Source organism: Gymnoscopelus microlampas (genome assembly GCF_963454915.1).
Source record: "Gymnoscopelus microlampas genome assembly, chromosome: 9".
Taxonomy (NCBI): domain Eukaryota; kingdom Metazoa; phylum Chordata; class Actinopteri; order Myctophiformes; family Myctophidae; genus Gymnoscopelus; species Gymnoscopelus microlampas.
The window spans coordinates 24,270,172-24,289,756 of NC_139946.1; the positions used below are offsets into that span (position 1 = coordinate 24,270,172).

The 19,585-nt window shown below is 39.1% G+C and overlaps 1 protein-coding gene across 1 annotated transcript; it reads left to right on the forward strand.

Moving 5' to 3' along the window:
* Nucleotides 1-1,756: 1,756 nt before the first annotated feature.
* lpxn (leupaxin) lies at nt 1,757-13,567 on the forward strand. Its single transcript, XM_084067005.1, has 9 exons — nt 1,757-1,824; nt 3,713-3,804; nt 6,570-6,649; nt 7,443-7,530; nt 9,134-9,367; nt 9,795-9,968; nt 10,373-10,454; nt 10,601-10,749; nt 12,427-13,567. Exons 1-9 carry the CDS (start codon nt 1,812-1,814, stop codon nt 12,691-12,693), a joined length of 1,179 nt encoding a protein of 392 aa, XP_083923131.1. The 5' UTR covers nt 1,757-1,811; the 3' UTR covers nt 12,694-13,567.
* The last annotated feature ends 6,018 nt before the right edge of the window (nt 13,568-19,585 follow it).

A 19,585-nucleotide genomic window follows, 5' to 3' on the forward strand; every position in this document is an offset into this window, starting at 1 on the left:
GGCCTTTTCTTTTTCTGCTGACGGTGTCAACCGTCGTAATTACTTAAGCCCTATATACCTTTGTACGACGGAAAGCAAAAATATATGATCTACAAGCTCACAGCTTGTAGATGTACTATTTTCATTATTTTTGAAACTTCTTGCAACATTTTTAAAGATATTTTTGACAATAAAATATTTGGCAATATAACATGCCCAAAATATGGAGGCCAGGTTGAAAGTGGTCGTTCAATTTGTTTAACAATGTTAGTAGCCTACTGTGCTTCACAAAGATGTTACATGTGGGAGTTAGCTATAATAAAGTAAAAGGATAGTAGATCCTGTATGGCAAACATTGAGAACATACAGGATACAGTGGATAAAAGCAAGTTATGATTTTGTGCATCATGTTTCAAGTTATTTGGTCTTTGGCGCCCCCTAAAGGGGGGCCTGGAACCCAGGTTGGGTTCCACACTGCTACTGCAATGACAGTTAACAGTTTTCACTCATTCTTGCTCATTTCTCAATTTCTTTTTTTTTTTTTTGGAAACCCCAACTTAGCTTTAATGTGGGGGAAGGGGATATGTTTTAAAGCTAAATCATGTAGCACACAGCACCCTGCAATTATCCGCCGGCATCATCTGCACACATAGGAGCCAACCATTTATTTAGCCTACCGCAGCCGTTCTCAAACCTTTTCGTGCCAAGGACCCCCAAATTGATATGTATTTGACCGTGGACCCCCATCTGAAAAGTAATAATTATTATTATTTACGAAGTGACACGTTGTGAGCTTGCATATCTGCTATTTTTGAATCGCCAACTAACACATTTTGCTGGGGACGCCCCTTGAATCTCTATCTCTATCTCTCTCTTAGTTTTCCCCTCCTGATAAGTCTGGTTTTAGAAGAAACAAGAGAACTGACGTCAGCACTCACAAACATGAAGTAACACTTCTGATTACGAGCAGCAGCCCTAGTCCTTCCTCAGCCTTTCTGAGACACAATTTGCATGTCATGCCCGAAAGTTTGAACTTGCTACTGTAGGTTCCGTTGATAGGCTTGTTAACAGGTAATCGGTCAACATTTTTAGGGCTTATGTATTAATCCTTATACAATATAAAGTTGAAGTTGTAGCAGTTGGGCGGTCACACAGGACTCGAGGGCCTCCAATATCTTTTATGGATGTAAAATTAAGTCTCTTAATCTATGTATTCATTTATCTATCAGACAAATTACTTGTAAATGTAGATCAAAGCAAACATTTATTAGGGTCTACTCCGTGCAGTTTCCTGTATTCCACTAAAATTAGTTTTTCACTTCACTATCATTAACATTATCATTTTTACATTTGACTTTTTGGGGGGTTCTCATTAAAACTGGGAAAGCACCTGTCATTTTAAAGTTTTAGCTTTGGCTATTCAAATATAGCAGATATATAAGCTCACAGCACGTCACTTTTTGAACACACAACACAACACAACACAACAAGTGTTTGAATTACGAAAAAGTTTGAGAACTACTGTCTTAGAAGACATTTTCAGAATCGGCCTCAGGTCTTAATGGGTTAAGAAGTGATTGGCAATCTGCATGATCAGTGAAAACACGTACGTTTGCGTCAGAGGAAGTGACAGTTTCATCTGAAGACGCAGTTTTTACAGTAACTAACTAGCACACAGACACCACACACACACACACGCACACGCACACGCACACGCACACACACACACACACACACACACACACACACACACACACACACACACACACACACACACACACACACACACACACACACAGAAATGGTCATGCTGGCTCAGTGACAAGGCAAACATGGATGAGTTGGGTAAGAGAACTTATTATCTCTCATGCTTTGCATTGCTGTTTGGACATAGTTAATCAGTGGATTTAGCATACATATGATAGATATAAACTGAATTGAATTTCAGTACAAGTTGAATGATTAAACAAAAGATGAAAGCAGTAGTGAAATGAGGACATCCGTATATAGAACAGGTATACAGTTACAGTATTGGATTTGCTCTGTGGTTAGTGATCCATCTTGACATCATATATTTCCATCCTTAATTGCATATACTTTGGCAATTATTTAACTGTTATGGTTAACATTTCCGTGCATTTGATGTGCACTAGAGAGCCAACCGGTGACCTTTTTGATAATGTATAATGAATGTTTAAACAGGGACATTATTAGCACTCTTGCTATTAATGTAGAGTCTTATATGAATGCCATATTGACACCTTCCCTTTAGAAACTAACTTTCTTTTGCAAAATGCCTTTCCCTTTTCCTTTCTATGTTGTGGATTATTACATTATGACAAAGGAAGCGAGCTGGATTTCAATGTATTGGGTGTTACTTCATTATTATTTTTTAAAAAGTGAAAATGTTTCAAAATCTTTAACATCATTAAAATAAAATTAAAAAAATTACAGATCTTACAAACATGAGTAGATATTTTTGCTACACATGTGTAATTTTTCTTATTTCAGTTTTTATTGCTTATCTATGTATGTCATGCTTGTGCTTTATTTCCTCTAAGAAGCACTTGTGGCGTCTCTGCCCTGGAAAGGTGCTTTATAAATAACGTTACTTGCTAACAGTACTACTACTAACTACTGAGCCTTGTATGTATAGCACCTTTCATGACATGAAATGCAGCTCAAAGTGCTTTACAGAGCAAGAATACAATTACAGTTACAACCAATTTAACAATAAAGCAAAAAAAAAAAAAAAAGTAAAAGCATAAAACAACATTAAAATAATAGCAAAAGGCAGTGAATCAGGCAATACAGTGAGGACATGGGTAGATTTAAAAATCAACCAAAAAAATCAGCTAAAAGCAAGAGTGAAGCTGTGCTTTAAAGCTATCAACAGAGGCTCCCTCTATCTAGGGGAAGTTTCATTTGTGCAATGTGTTTCACTTCCTGAAGAAGTTGCCTTCCTGAACAAACCTCAACCTTAAAGCACCTTACACTGTACACTGTGCACAGTTTGAGGCATTGCACACTATATTTAACATCAAATAAAACCGTGGTAACACTTTCTTTGAAGCCCATGTCTGTGATGACTCATACACATACTTATAATGCATTATAATCTGCTTATAACCCTATTATAAGCACTCACAAGTACTCATAACGCTTTACAACAGTAATCATAACACATTATATTATTTTTTACAATGACATAAGGTCTAGTATCGTAACACTTAATCATAGTTTATTAATACATCTTATAATTGTATACATTATAATAATTGTATAATGCATTATATTCACTGTTCCGGTCATCAAACCTCTCATTCAGTGGAAAGAATGTACAGGATTTGATTGTATACTGTAGATATAAATCCTAATTACTGACTTCAAATAGAATCAGAAAAAACAGGATCAGTGATAATGCGTGTTCAGTATGTGAGCACACACATGTGTAGGGCTGCAACTCTCCATTCTTTTCTTATAACGATTATTCTTTTCGATTATTATCAGCTATTTTCACTATTTGAATCGATTCAAATAGGGATCGATTATTCATTTATTTTGTTAAATTATCGATTATCATATGTTTTATAATTGATTCAATCAATTAATTTAATTAACCTACATATGTGCTGATATCTGTCTGCACACACATGTTTGTATGCTTCTGAGTGTATGTGTGCATGTGTTCAAGCATGTACGATGATATATATGTTCATGTGTCACATCGCAGATCTATTGTTGGAGGAGTTGGCCCTAAACCAGCAGTCAACAGGTCCTGAGTCAGTCCCTAAGAAGAGTGGGGAAGCATCCTCTTCTGGAGAGGTGAGGACAAAACTACAGGGAACTGTTACAGGAATTGCGCTGTCAGCTTTTCCCCAAAACATTTTATTCATCATTTATTTATTCATTTGTATCAAGAAATGGTTCCGATATATATGGACATTCAAAGCAGAAGACAACCTTTATCCACCCTTTTCTTACTAATACTTCAAAGGATGAAAAAAAAAAATGCTTTTACAAGATGGACGATGTATTACGTATGAATGACACCTACTGTATCTTGATACTTTGATGATTTAAGCCATTAAAACCGTAAAACATTTTCGGAAGAATCTTGAAAGTGTAAAAAAAAATTGAATAATTTTGACACAAATCTTCTCTTCTGGGGGTCCCTGGCACAAAACATTTTCAGATGGGATGGGGGGGGGGGGGTCCGCGGCCAAATACATATCATTTTGGGGGTCCTTGGCAGGAAAAAGTTTGAGAACTACTGATTTAAAAGGTATTTTGTAGAATCGGCCTCAGGTCTTAATGGGTTAAAGCAGAATGGCATGATGTTGATAGTTACACAATGACTATGGTACATTGCATGGACCTCAGCATGTGGTCAGTCGCTCCTCACCACACAAAATGTGATTATCATACATGTGCCTCACTACACAGTATCAAGTTGTCCACTGTCTGAATGGCAGTGGTGGAAGAAGTACTCACAGTTTTTTACTTAAGTATAAGTATCAATACCACAATGTAGAAATACAGTACAAGTAAAAGTCCTGTATTCCAGCATTTACTTGAGCAAAAGTACAAAAGTATTGGCATCAAATAGTAAAAAGTACTCATTACGCATAACGTCCCATTTCACACGTTTTCTACATTTTCTAAAATCATTTGAAAATAGCAGATCTACAAGCTCACAAAGCGTTGCATTGCGACACATTGTGAGCATTTTCAAATAGCCAAAGTATATATATATAGGGCTGAAGTGGTTAATGTATGTTTTGTAATAATAATGAAAATCAAGAAAGTAACTAGTAACTGAAGTTTTCAAATAATTGTAGTGGAGTAAAAGTACAATATTTGCCTCTGAGATGCAGTGGAGTACAAGTAGAAGTATAGAAAATTGGAAATACTCAGGTAAAGTAAAAAATACCTCAACATTGTTCTTAATTACAGTACTTGAATACATGTACTTAGTTACTTTACACTTTCCACCACTGCTGAATGGATGTTACAGTATGCAAGATACAATTGCTCTAAAGTCAGTCCTGTCTGTCTGTGTGTGAGTGATTTGTCTGTAGTTATGTGTTGTAAATGTTATATTGTTCTATATTGGGTTGTAAAGACACGTGAGCCAAATCAAATCCCTTGTAATGTACAGTTTATAAACTATAGTTGTCAATAACCTATATCTGGTATAAACGTGGTTCTGTTTTAAAGACGTTTTCTATAATGTCTAGTCTTCCACATAGCTGCCTAGTTCCGGAGTCTGTATCTGCGCAATAGAAACAGGTTGGGTAATGTGGTGAGGAGTGAATGAAAGGTCACTGGGTTTTTACATAGTCTTATCGTGTCGCCCACCGAAAATAACAGATTTTCAACTATAAAGCATGAGCTATTAATCACAGGTGAAGTTCTCATGATCACATATATATATGAATAACATTTGTTCTTCACTTCACTGCCACTAATATTGTTATGTATGTTATGATGCAAATTGTGTTTGTTCTTAAGAAGCCTAAGTTCTTAAGAAGTAATCTCACAATCAGTGAAAACAGTGGGGAAAAAACCTGCCTCAGAGGAAGTGAATGTTTCAACCGGATTGTGCAGGTTGTCATAGTAACTTACCAGAAAACATTAACCATAGTGAAGCCTGATAACTCCATCGTATGAACAGATTTTTTGTGTGAATGTTGATCCGGTGTGTGGTGAATGCTGTGCTTTGCTGTAATTGTCTCCGCCAGGCCGAAAGGCATGGCGAGAGAGTATGTTTTACCCTCCGTCCGTCCGTGTGTGTGTGTGTGTGTGTGTGTGTGTGTCCGTGTGTGTGTCCTGTCCATGTGTTACCAGCTAATCTCTGGCACCGTTGGCCCGGTCGCTGCGAAACTGTGCATACACACTCCCTGGATGCCAATTCAGAACCTCTGCCTCAAATTTTTCACATGGGCCTGTTATAGCGCCACCTGGAGGCCGATTTGTGCAAAACCCATTTTTTTTACATTACTCCTACAGATTTTATCCAAACGTCATGCAAATCGGTACACAGTATCTCTGTAGTCATGTGATCAACATGACGATTTCCCATATTCCATCCTCATTGGCTAAGGTTCGCTTCCAAAATTTGCAGGATTGGTCCGTTTTGAACAAAATGCCTCAAATCATGAACGCAGCTTGCGATTTCCGTGAAATTTCACAAACACATTCCCACTGAGCCAAGGAAGAAATGCCACCCTTTTTCACATTGGCCTGTTATAGCGCCACCAGCAGGTCTAATTTAGCAAAACACATTTTTGGAACAAAATGCCTCAAATCATGAATGCAGTGTCCGATTGCCGTGAACGACCTAAGAATAAATGGCACCCTTTTCACATTGGTCTATTATAGCGCCACCAGGAGGCCACAATAACGTACCTGACCTGGCGGAGACCTGTGCTCCGAGGAGCACTTTTTCTAGTTGTTGTTAGTTTTAAGTTTTAAGCTGGCTGCAAATGTGCATATTTACCTTGTGTGACATAAAAAGTTTAAACCTGAACTTGATTCTGGTTCAACTCCAGATACATGTAGTGATGCTGTGTGTTATTTTTCAACAGTTGCTGCTAGCTTCAGGTTATGCTGCACTAGCAGTAGCTGCTAAGGAAGGAGTTCGTTCTACGTCCCCCAATGTGTACAGGTGAGCCACACGTTACAGTATATTTCAACATGTGCTCTGTTCTACTAAACCTAAGCACCCTGTGTAGACTATAAATATCGTACTTACATATACATTTTTAATTCATATACAGTTGTGTTCTTTGTGAGCAGTACTGTTATTATTAGCCACTTTCAACCTGGTGTCCCTATTTTGGGCATGTCATCATAGCTGATTTTCCAAACAGTTTCACAAATGGTGGAAATAGCAGATCTATAAGCTCACAATGCATCACAGCGGTATGTCTACTAGTTTTTGCATGCATACTGCAATAGGCTCTATGCACAGCAGCCATATTATCACTTCCTTCACAGGTGTTAGCAATGATACTAATGAAGGCTCTGTTCCATTTGTAGCACAGTGGTTTCCACGACCCCTCATAACTCTGAGAGTGTACAAATGGAACCAAATGGACCCTTACGGGTCCATTTGGTTCCATTTGTACACTCTCAGAGTTACACACCTGTAAGGGGCCATTTGGAAGCCCATGAGGGTCCCTGGACCCCAACTGTAGACCCACTGGTGTAACAGAGTATTTCCAGTGAACCAACATGCACAATATCAGCACCCTGACTCTGTTTGACCAGAATGGAACAGAGCCTTCATTAGTATCATTGGTAACACTTGTGAATGTCTTCATAATATGGCTGCTGTGAATAGAGCCTATAAGCAAGAGTTTCTGCTTGTGTGTATCTGTGTATATAAAACGAAATGATGTGTCAACTCATTAGCATGGTATGAAACATTTGGACTAAACAAACATTTGTTCTGTTAGTGAGTTGCCAGTGCCTGTGGAAGCCTCCTTAAACTCCAATAAGGACCTGGACTCCATCCTAGACGACCTGTTGGCCCTGGAACCAGCAGTGAGTACAGAGGAGAACTGTATGGGCCTCACTATGTTTGTCATGGTGGCCCCAAAATGCAGTGGTGTAAAGTAGCTAAGTACATTTACTCAAGTACTGTACTTTTACTTTATTGGAGTATTTCCAATACTTTTACTCCACTGCATCTCAGAGGCAAATATTGTATTTTTACTCCACTACAATTATTTGAAAACTTTAGTTACTAGTTATTTTGTAGATATAAATTATTATATTATAAAACATACATTAACCACTTTAGCCCTATTTTATACATAATAGGCTATTTGAAAATAGCAGATCTACAAGCTCACAACGTGTCGCAACGCAATGCGTGTTGTGGGCTTGTAGATCTGCTATTTTCAAACATTTTACTTTTGGTGCTTTAAGTATATTTTGATGCCAATACATTTGTACTTTTACTCAAGTAACATTTTGAACACAGGCCTTTTACTTGTAACAGAGTCATTTTATTTTGTGGTATTGCTACTTTTACTTATGGAAAATATCTGAGTACTTCTTCCGCCACTTAGCTACACACAAATCCTCAGCCTTAATTTAACTCAGAGTTACAAATGGATAAATTAACATTGAATTGAACTTTGAGTCAGGCCGTTACCAGGGGGTTATAGAGGAAGTTTAGAAATCGAGAATGAGTTGCATTTAATTTTCTATTGTCCCTTATGAGCTGTGTCAAAAAGTGTCAAAATTCAGACTTAAATAGCTACTTAAGGTATTTGCCAATCAAACAAAGAGATGTTTTTATTTTGTCTCTTTGTGTTACAAATAATTGTTTCAATTATTTCTTTGTGTAAACTGTGTTTCAGTTCTTTGTAATCATTTAGGTTTTATTTATGAAGAAGTGAATGCAGCTTTGTATAATTCAATTACATATCTGCTGAATGTTGTATGGAAAAGTACTACTTGATCGGAGATGTCTGAGCTCTTTGAGATGCACAATCATTATGTAACAGCAGAGGGCAGCCTTGTCATATTTAAAGTATGCTGTGGTTTGGGAGATTTCTCCCTGCTGCAGTATGCTGTACAGCAGTGGTTCTCAACCTGTGGGTCGCACATTATTTTAGGTGGGTCCCCAGATGACAGTGAAGTGACAATTTAAGGAATTTAAAGACCTTTTTAATATAAAAAACAACAAGAAAATGCCATTACTGCATCAGATGTAATCAACAAACCTATAGCCTACTATAAAAACTGGTCAAACATTGGCCAAATTGACAAATAATATAAGAAAGAGAAAAAAATGAAAATGAATGAAAATAGACGATCTACAAGCTCACAATGCCTCGCAACGTGAGGCGTTGTAAACTTGTAGATCTGCTATTTTCACAACATTTATCTGTGGAACCGAGTCAAACAAAATGTAATGCCTCAACTCCTACAATTCCAAGTGCTTGTCAAGGTGGGGGGTCCACGGTTCAATATGATTATTTTGGGGGTCACAGCCTGAAAAGGTTGAGAACAACTGGTTCCACAAATAGGTATACCAAACAGGTAGAGACTCAAAAAAATAAAAAAATAAAAAAATAAAAATATATATATATATATAGCCAAAAAGGCATTCATTTAATATCTTATTATCTTTTAGACTCCACCGTCTTCCTCAGCCCCACCACCACTGGCTCCAAAGCTGTCTGTGAAAAAGAAAACCTACGATGGACTTCAAGACAATGACGGCACTGCAACGGGACCGACCTCAAGCAGGAAGACGGACGCTATAGATGATCTTCTGGGAGGGCTGAGCTCTGACTTGGCGAAGATCGGTGTTCACACCACGGCCAAGGGCCACTGCGCTTCCTGTGGCAAGCTCATTACAGGAAAGGTAATTCAGGGCGGAAACATAATACAATTGTAAACCTCTTAAACACACATGAACCCAAGCATCCCGATTCTGGGCTTGTCATAATAGGTGAACTTCCAGCAAACATGGATGTGAACATTCTGCGAAAATAGATGAACATTCAACAAAAATAACAGATCTACAAGTTCACAACACGTGCCATTGATCTTGTGAGCCTGTAGATCTGCTTTTTGTTGCTATTTGATGTACGACAAAGTATTTAGGGTTTAAGTGCTTAATCTGCATATATATGCAGTCTCTATGCAGTTTATCAACCTGGAAGAGTGGTGGCAAATTATGGGGATTCAAATGAATCCCCATAATTCATGAAATTGCTTACTTGAGTAAATATGATATTTAACATCTCCCATTGCTCTGTTTCTGGACTATCTGTTCTCTGCATGTGTAGATGATCACAGCCCTTGGATCGACGTGGCACCCTGAACACTTTGTATGTGCCAAGTGTGAGACAGAGCTGGGAACCGGTGGCTTCTTTGAGAGAGACGGACGAGCCTACTGTGAGAAAGACTACCATGAGCTGTTCTCTCCTCGCTGTGCCTACTGCAAGGGACCCATCCTGCAGGTGATAGCAGCACTGTCAAATCCTAAGTATTCATCTGAGATTGTTGTGACGTACACACACATTTTGTACACTCTCAGAGTTACAAAAAGATAAATGGACACAGCATTTTACACTCCCTTTCGTCAGTTAATCTATGATTAATCCTTACAGGCATATTCTAGATACTGGATGTTATTTTTGTAATGGGCTTCTGAGGTACGGTCGAAATCGCTGGCTGGCTATTTCGACCGTGAATTAAGGCAATTCAGCATCACATTTGAATTGCCTTATTTGGTTTACATCTCCATTTGTTTTGCTTAATAAAAGATTAGTGATCCTCAAAGGAGGGTGCTGAGATAACAGGGACATGCATACAATACCACTTTATATTTCTGTGGCTGACCCATCTCTGACTCCTAAACCAGAACATCCTAACTGCACTGGACCAGAGCTGGCACCCAGACCACTTCTTCTGTGCTCACTGTGGAGACCGCTTTGGACCTGAAGGTGACAGGTCTTACTCTCTATGACCCAGCCGTCCAAAAACATCAATCAATCAATCAATCAATCAATCAATCAATCAATCAATCAGCTAGCCAGTCAGTCAGTCAGTCAGTAATCTATGGGGTGTGTCTGTTTTCTTCCTATGCCAGGGTTCCTGGAGAAGGACGGCAAGCCGTACTGTAACAAGGACTTCTATCTCCTCTTTGCTCCAAAGTGCTCTGGCTGTGGGGAGCCAGTGAGAGAGAACTACCTGAACGCAGCCAACGGCACCTGGCATCCAGAGTGCTTCGTCTGTGCAGTGAGTCTCTTACCTCAGACACACACACACACACACACACACACACACACACACACACACACACACACACACACACACACACACACACACACACACACACACACACACACACACACACACACACACAGAGGCTTGGCTCGGGTACAAGTCGAGGAAGAAATGAGCGGGACACCCACACAATGCCTCATAGACTGCTGCCCTCTCTTTATTTATAATGTCTTGACCACAAGACCGATGGAAATCTGAAACAAGGAAACGAGGAAACCTTGTGTGGCTGATGAAGCTGTTGGGACTCAGATGTTGCAAATGAACACAGGAGTTTATATTTGCAGAGTATAGGCTACAAGTCTCTTAAGTTCTCCGAATGTGCTTTCGTTCCCAGCACCTGTCAAAGATGTCTAGATGGAGTATGAACACTTCCACTTCTCCTCCACTGAAGAGAGATCTATCTCAGTATTATTAATGTTATGCCTCATTTGTACTCTGTCATACGACTAAGTATAAATCAGGCTTTAGTGAAGATCAGAGACTTGTCTTCACTACTTCTTCATTTGATCATGGTGACACTATTTCTTCATTTGATCATGATGACACTACTTCTTCCTTTGATCAGGACGATAGCCAAACAACGCCCAGATTATCTTTCCCCCATTATTAAGTAATCTCCTCCTCTCCTTCTCTACTGTATGTGTATCTTTTTGCACTCATTCACCCCCCACTCTTGCTGTCTTTCTCACCATCATTCTATTCAGTTCTATTCTTTTCTGCTCAGTTTAGCAGATATTCCATGATGAAATGAAGACAGGATTTAAAAAAAAAGATAATATCATGTTCCATGCTTTTAAAGCAACCACAAAAATGCATACAAAATACACTCATTAGCACAAAACACAAGGCTTTCATTCAGGGATAAGTAAGTACTGTAGATCGTTTGCAAATTTAACAATCCTTCTTAGCCTATTGCCTAATTTAGTTTGTGTTTTTCTTATCTTTATCCTATGTTTTCTGTGTTGTACACCTATCAAAAACGATCAAATTCAATTCAGCCAACTACTAAAGAGTACAAGGTACTACTCACACACATTCTTGTATTTGCAAAATCAGATGTCATCAGTGGTGGAAAGTAACTAAGTATATTTACTCAAGTACTCTACTTAAGTAACATTTTGAGGTATCTTTTACTTTACTGGAGTATTTCCAATTTTCAGTACTTTTACTTTACTCCACTTCATCTCAGAGGCAAACATTGTACTTTTATTAATCCACTACACTTATTTGACAACTTTAGTTTCTAGATTTTATTATCATTACAAAACATACATTAACCACTTCAGCCCTATATACAGTCCATTTCGTCCATTTGAAAATAGCCGATCTACAAGCTCACAATTGACAGCTTGTAGATCTGCTATTTTCAAAAGATTTTTAGACATTTCATACATTTGAAAACTTGTGAAATGGGACATTCTGCACAATGAGTACTTTCTACTTTTGGCGCTTTAAGTACATTTTGATAACACTATTTTTGTACTTTTGCTCAAGTACATTTTGAATTCCGGACTTTTACTTGTAACAGAGTACTTCTACATTGCAGTATCGATACTTTTACTTAAGTAAAAAAAAATTGAGTACCACTGGATGCCATTCTCTCTTCCCTCTTTTCTGTTCCCCAACCAGGACTGCCTGAAGCCCTTCACTGACGGCTGTTTCATGGAGATGGACGGCCGGCCCCTCTGCTCCCTGCACTTCCACACCCGCCAAGGCACGCTGTGTGGGAGCTGCGGCGAGCCTATCACGGGCCGCTGCATCTCTGCCCTGGACCGCAAGTTTCACCCCGAGCACTTTGTGTGTGCCTTCTGTCTGCGCCAGCTCAGCCAGGGGGTCTTCAAGGAGGAGAAACAGAAGCCATACTGCTCGGCCTGCCACAGCAGGCTCTTTGAGTGAGATTGGATGTACGACGAACCAGTTGGTGGAAGACGTGTCACGTACTCTGATTTGCTTTCTTTCTTACTTAAGTACCAATAGCACAATGCAGAAACACTCTGTACAAGCGAAAATCCTGCATTCAAAACTTTACCTGAGGAAAAGTACTAAGTTGGCATCAAAATATACTTATTACTTAAAGTACTCATTATGCAGAATGTCCCATTTCACAATTTAATTTCAGAATATTTTAAAATCTGTTAGCACACAAAACAGCACATCTACAAGCTCTCAACGCTTCACGATTGAAAGCTTTGTGAGTTTTATAATCTAAATCTGCAAAGTAACTTGCAACTAAGGTATTCAAATATTCTGGTGGAATAAAAAGTACAGAAGTATAAATAATCCAATACTGGAAATACTCAAGTAAAGTAAAAGTTCCTCAAAATTGTACTTAAGTACAGTACTTGAGTAAATGTGCTTAGTTATCTTCCACCACTGCAACAAACTGCGTGTTGCACTCCTGTTTTGTAAGTGAGCCGAAAATGTGAGGTGACAGACTGTGAGTTAGATTAAAGAGGAACCAGAACCACAAAGATTATTTTTGTTTCGTTTGGAGTGGATGAATTATGCAATATATCTCTGCCCATTTTCAGTTTTCTACTATTTCATTCTTTCATCCTTCTGCTGTAAACGGTTATTGTAAAGGTAAATATTGTAACAGCAAAATTGGAGAGGTTTTTAGTTATTGCCTGATCAGGTATCAGTTGCGGATATCAGTTGCGGATATATTGAGATTGAAATACACAGTGGTACTGACATGCAGGGTAAAGGTTCCGAGGAGAAAAAAAGCGAATCTCTCATAAAAAACACAGAAAGATAATAAACCACCTGCTTGTAAAACACAAGAAGAATGTATATTTCCAGTGAAAAAAAAACACAAAAAAAAAACAAAAACAGAATGACATTTTTTGTGAACTTTGGACGTCTCAAAATAGGTATATCTCTGACACTTAAACTCTACTGGATTTCATACATCACGATCACATAACATTTATAGAGCACGAAAGAATAACACGAAAGAGCACAGTTTTTCCTGTGAGGAAAATCCATGGTTTCCATAAAACTCTCCTCAGTTTGCCATAAGGCTTGGCAGTCTGCAGATATTTTCTGGCAGTGAGCAGGCAGCAGATTGAGAGTGCAGTTTGTCAAGGCGGCTAGCTGGTCTATAGCTTGTATTGGCAGTCTCTGGCAGGGACCTGTACGGTGCCAAGCCAGGTTTCCTCTTACCCAGACTGACCATTTGCCCCCTGGCATGTGATGGGTTCAGACAGCCACTCGCGGCCTCCACACTGGCTCTTTTATTGCAGTTCATGGAAGATTGATGGAGGTGCTGAAATCTGACAATGATGAGTTCAGAAGGACCCTCTCATCACTGTGTCCACCTGGCATACACAGGAACACACTTGAACGCTTTTAGAAGAAGTGAGATACACAAGCGTCGTTCGCCTCATTAATCTCTGTAATCCAGTAACCTTGATTCAAATTGTAAAGTTTAAGTCAAGCTCTTGAATTGAGATGAAAAGCCCTGGCACATTCTTCTGAGGCCTTCACTGTACTGTACATTCCTATGCTTGAAGAAGCACCTTTCTCCTGCTTTATGTCGGACAACGTGGACCTGCTGTGTAGAGGCAGAGAGCGAGGGAGCCATGGAGAAGTACATTAATCACGTTGTCATCGCTATTGGTTCAAAACTCCCTTTGACCCACGTTTTTAAAGTATCTTAAAATAGTTGACCTTGCATCATGTGAGAAGTGATTGTGATTTATCCAAACCCCCAAAGTGTCAGTATGTGACAATTTGAATGTAGTGTACTTTATGAAATACTTGAAATACTCATCCTATGGTTATCCTATTGTTTCGATGAATTGAGTACAAAGGACCCCAATAGAAACAAGCAATAGGCTTTCTTGGGTTTAAAACCCTATTAGCAGACCTTATAATGAACTGTACTTTTCTGTGCTTTTTTTGCAAACTGCTTATAAAGTATTCAATGAATCAATCAAATGGATCTTGAAGTATGATTATTAAGAGAGCTGTCTGGATTTCGCGTCTTACTGAAATTCAAAGGAGACGACGTGGTCTGTTCAATCCAAATAGGTGAAACGCACACCTATAGTGGTGAGGGTGCCGGGCCAACAAATCAAGCCTAAAAAATATAAAAGTGTAGCCTCACGCTTTAACACTACGAGTGTGGGCTATACTTTTTTTTATATTGTTATGCTTGTTAAGTTCAATGACTACGACTATGACTTAAAGGTGGTCATTAGTCTTAGAGCCACTATTGAGGGTGATGTGACGATCATGTAAAAAGTACAACATACCTTTGAGACTCAATTAAAAACAACATTCAAAATGAGGTACATACCCCACTTTGCTCAGCACGGCAGGACTTCATGCTCCGTTTCCTGAATATGGCTTTATAGAGCCAAAAATTAGCGGATGGCTTACATTTAGATTAGTGAGAACCGTCAGCACCTAGGCAGCCGTACTAGCAGGGTGGAGCGTAATTCTCCGTTTCCGGTAACACTAACCCTAACAACACAGCCATTTTCTTGAGAGACGCTGAAAAGCGAAAAGGGAGAACGAGCTGAAAGGTGAAAAGGGAAAAACTAAATACAATGCAGGAAAAGGAAAACTGGCATTCACATGAAAAAAGTATGAGTGTTATCATATGGCCAAATGAGTAAGGGAGGAAAATGCTTCCTTGGCACGTAATAAAAAAGAGAAAACATGAAATGTGAGCAGGGGCCCTTATAAAAAGGGCTGGTGAATAAAGGGCTGTCTGTGGAGAGCGGTGGGAGTGTAACTCAGGTGACATTTACTGCAGTGAAACCGGGCTGTGAGCAGCCTCGGAGCGCACTGGGCCATGAGATGGGAACTAGGGCTCCAAGAAGGGAGGCATAGGGAGGGTGACAGAGGTGAGTGTTAGTGTATTAGGGCATAATGGATGCTGAGCCCGGGGCTGGGGGAGGAAGGCTGAAGGGCTTGAAGGAGTGCACTTGGGAGAGTTACCCCAGCGTGACACTGAAACCCAACACTTGTCCCCACCGCCTCCCCACACACCAGCCCGAATCACTTTGGCCGCTGGGCCACCTTTGAGGGGGACCATAGGGCTAACTATCCAGACAGACACAGCCCCATAGCGGGGTCACGCCCAGACTGAGTTGGCCCCTTGTACCTCTACCCTGTAAACCTAGCGGTTCAGATCAGCAGTTGAACCCATAACTGTCACATTGAGCTCATGTACAGACTGCCTCATTAGCCCAGTACTGTGCAGCCTACACACAGATGCATAGACGTGCGTGCGCACACACGTGCATACAGTACACACACCTCTGGAGCCACCAGCTGCAGACAACTCGTGCTACAAATCAGTCCTTGCGATGTGAAATCACAGCTCCGTTAGGTGCGATAAAACCTGGACGTATCTGATTACTATTAGATCATTACTAGGCATATCCGTTGACTCAGGAATTTATACCGATGAGAATCATGGAGCGTTGCATCTGTGCAGCAGAGACCACTATGAAGAGCTGTAGTTGGACTGTCTGCATCTGGCTATCTGAACAATATCATAATAACTGATGAGATGAATTAGATCCTTTAATTTAACCCATTAAGACCTGAGGCCGATTCTACAAATGCCTTCTAAATCAGTAGTTCTCAAACTGTGTTGTAATTCAATTTTTCTAAAATGTAAAAAAAAATAGCAGATGTACAAGCTTGCAGTGCGGCAAGAAGTGACGCGCTGTGAGCTTGTACATCTGCTATTTTTGAATAGCCAACCCAAAGTCTTAATGGGTTTTAATTGACCAGAGTTAGAAAATACTCAAAGCTATAACAGTCTGCAGCTGGTTTTCAACCGTCTAAAAAGGGGGAGCATAGGAAGGGAGAGCAGAAGTGTGAGATGTGCAGATGAGATGAGCTCCTTTCTCGACCTGCCACGGGCAGATGTCCAGACACAACAAACATAGAGCATGGCTAAAGTACAGCAAATGTTACTTAAACAAAGGAGGGACGTAATTCAAAAAGGCACTTCATTTACAAATAACTTTTGGCTAATCCGAGTACAATATAAAACAATAATTTCAACATAGATGTGCGGATGAAGATAATACTTTTGTAAATACCCTTTTCTATTATTAATTATGCCTACATTCTTACAAAGTTGCAGATCCTCTGGTTTCTATCCAGGCCTTTATATTCCTTCCAGTGACCTTGGAAAATCTGGTGTTATTCCCAATCCCTTTACAGTTACAAATTGCCTGTCTGTACTTTTGGTTTTCATACAACAGACACGTTTCCAGTTTAAGCTCTTTGTTTAAATTCTACATAAATATCACATGATGTCATACTTCTGGGCTCACTTTGCCACTTTTGCATGAACTGATCTTTCAGCCTCTGTTCAATTAGTTAGTTTCAACCACTTTATGTTGTGAAACTTGTGTGTGAGACAAACCACAATCATCCAATATCCAATACCAAACTCAATGCTAATACATTTGTGGTTTGCAACTATACAAGACTATACAAGTATGTGTGTCTCAAAGAGTAAAGGCTGAACTAACAGTTATTCAACTGAGTTTAGTTTCTCTATACCTTCTCTCAGCCTCTCCCAGTATCCAATAATTCTCTTTTCAAAAATAGCAGATCTACAAGCTCACAAACGTATTACATCGCAATACGTTGTGAGATTGTAGATCAGCTATTTTTACAGAGGGACACTGTCATACACTGAAGTATAAATCAAGTGGTTAACATGGACACACATGGTTGTCATTTTATGTTTTAGTGTGTTTTTATAGTGTACTTAAAAATGGAGGTGTAGTTTTTCCAATATACTGTATCTATTTTTCTTTAATGGGAGTAGTTATCTTGAGTTCTGTCGTCATGGCTATAGGTATGCATTGGACCCCATAATATACTGTATATTCCCCCACATACTTTTGCAAAGCAAGAAATACCTCTGCATATAACATTTTAGAGTGGGAATACAGTATTTGAGGCATACACACATGTGGGTTAGACATACAGTAAAAAACATTTGAGCGCACATTAAATCTGTGATGCAATGCACTTTATCCTCCGAGAAAAAATGTTGCCACAGTGTTCAGTGATATAAATATTTGGTTGTTGTGCTCCATTATGTGTTTCTAATTTTCAAGACGAGGCTCTTTTCCTTTGTTCTCTAGACTATGGCGTGTGTTTATACAGTGAATATAAAACACCTTGCATCATTCAGTAGACACATTCAACTCCTTAGCGCTTAATAACTCTCAGATCAAATGAGTTTGTGCAATAGTGTTTACAGTTTTTAGTGGGGATTTGTGTGAGGTTCTGCACGTACTAAATCAGCTTTGTTTCGCAGTGTCTCTTTTTCCATACGCCGTGTTATTTAGGGTGAACGCCTGGGAGAGGGCTGGTATTTGGCATCAGCAGGCAATTTAATTTATAGAGGGCTCTATCAAATGGGCACCTTCCATGCAGTGGTGGAAGGAGTACTGAGATGTTTTACTTAAGTTAAAGTATCAATTCCTTAATGTAGATACTCTGTTACTCTGTTACTAAGTCATTGTATTAAAAATGTACTTCAGTAAAAGCACAAAAGTATTGCCATCAAAACGTACTTAAAGTACAAAAAGTTTAAGTTTTCATTATGCAGAATGTCTAATTTCACAAGTTTTCAAAATGTATAAAAATAGCAGATCTATAAGCTCACAATGCGTTACATCACGACACGTTGTGAGCTTGTAGATCGGCTATTTTCATACAGCCAAAGCGTATGGGGCTGAAGTGGTTAATGCATGTTTTTTAATAATCCAAATCTACAAAGTAACAAAGATTTCAAATAATTGTAGTGGAGTAAAATGCACAATATTTGCTTTTGAGATGTAGTGGAGTAGAAGTAAAAGTATTGAAAATTAGAACTACTCAGGTAAAGTAAAAAAAAAAACCTCAACATTTTACTTAAGTACAGTAAGTGAGTACATGTATTTAATTACTTTCCACTACTGGTATTTGGCATCAGCAGGCAATTTAATTTATAGAGGGGTCTATCAAATGGGCACGTTCCATGAAAGAAGGTGCCCATTTGATAAACTCCTCTATAAATATGTGTGATGGAAGTTCCATCACATATATTGTAATAAATCCTGCAGAAACCAGTTCAGGGTGTTCTGGCATCCCAAAACCAAGTATCTAAATCATAGAGAACAATGCAGGGTGTATAGTCTACACCCAACCCTGATTTATACTTTGTCCTGCGACGGTGTCCCGTGTCAGAAATAGCTGCTCTGCAAGCTCACAACTTGCCATGATGACAGCAGGGAACACCATTGTACAATTGAGTAAATTAGGCATAAGTATTGTGCCACCATTTGCAGCCTACTTCATTACTCCACCTGCTGTCAGTAGGCTGTGATTAATGTGTGAGAAAAAAAACAGAAGTATGCAGAGATCTGCAATAATAGCTCTATAATTGAAAAACACCAGGGATCCAGTATGGTTTCCCTGGTCACTGTTGCTGGGTGTAATAAATAAGTCTAATAGGAGAAGTGTAGTTTCTTCTCAGCATGAATCTCATGGCTCATAGCTGTGCTGCACTGTAACAAGTTACTTGGGCAACTGCTGAAAATGGCGTGATTACATAATTATTTTCCATATGATTTTGTTGCAGAAGTTGTGTTATGAGACACTTTTATACAACATGGTTTCTTTTCCCCCCAGTTCCCCAGGAAAGTTATTTGTTTTTTTTATTAAACCTAAATGCCATAAAGCTGTCAAGTTTTATAATGGTATTTGGAATCTTCCTATTTTTCTAATGAAATTATGTGACTAAAAACCAACCTGT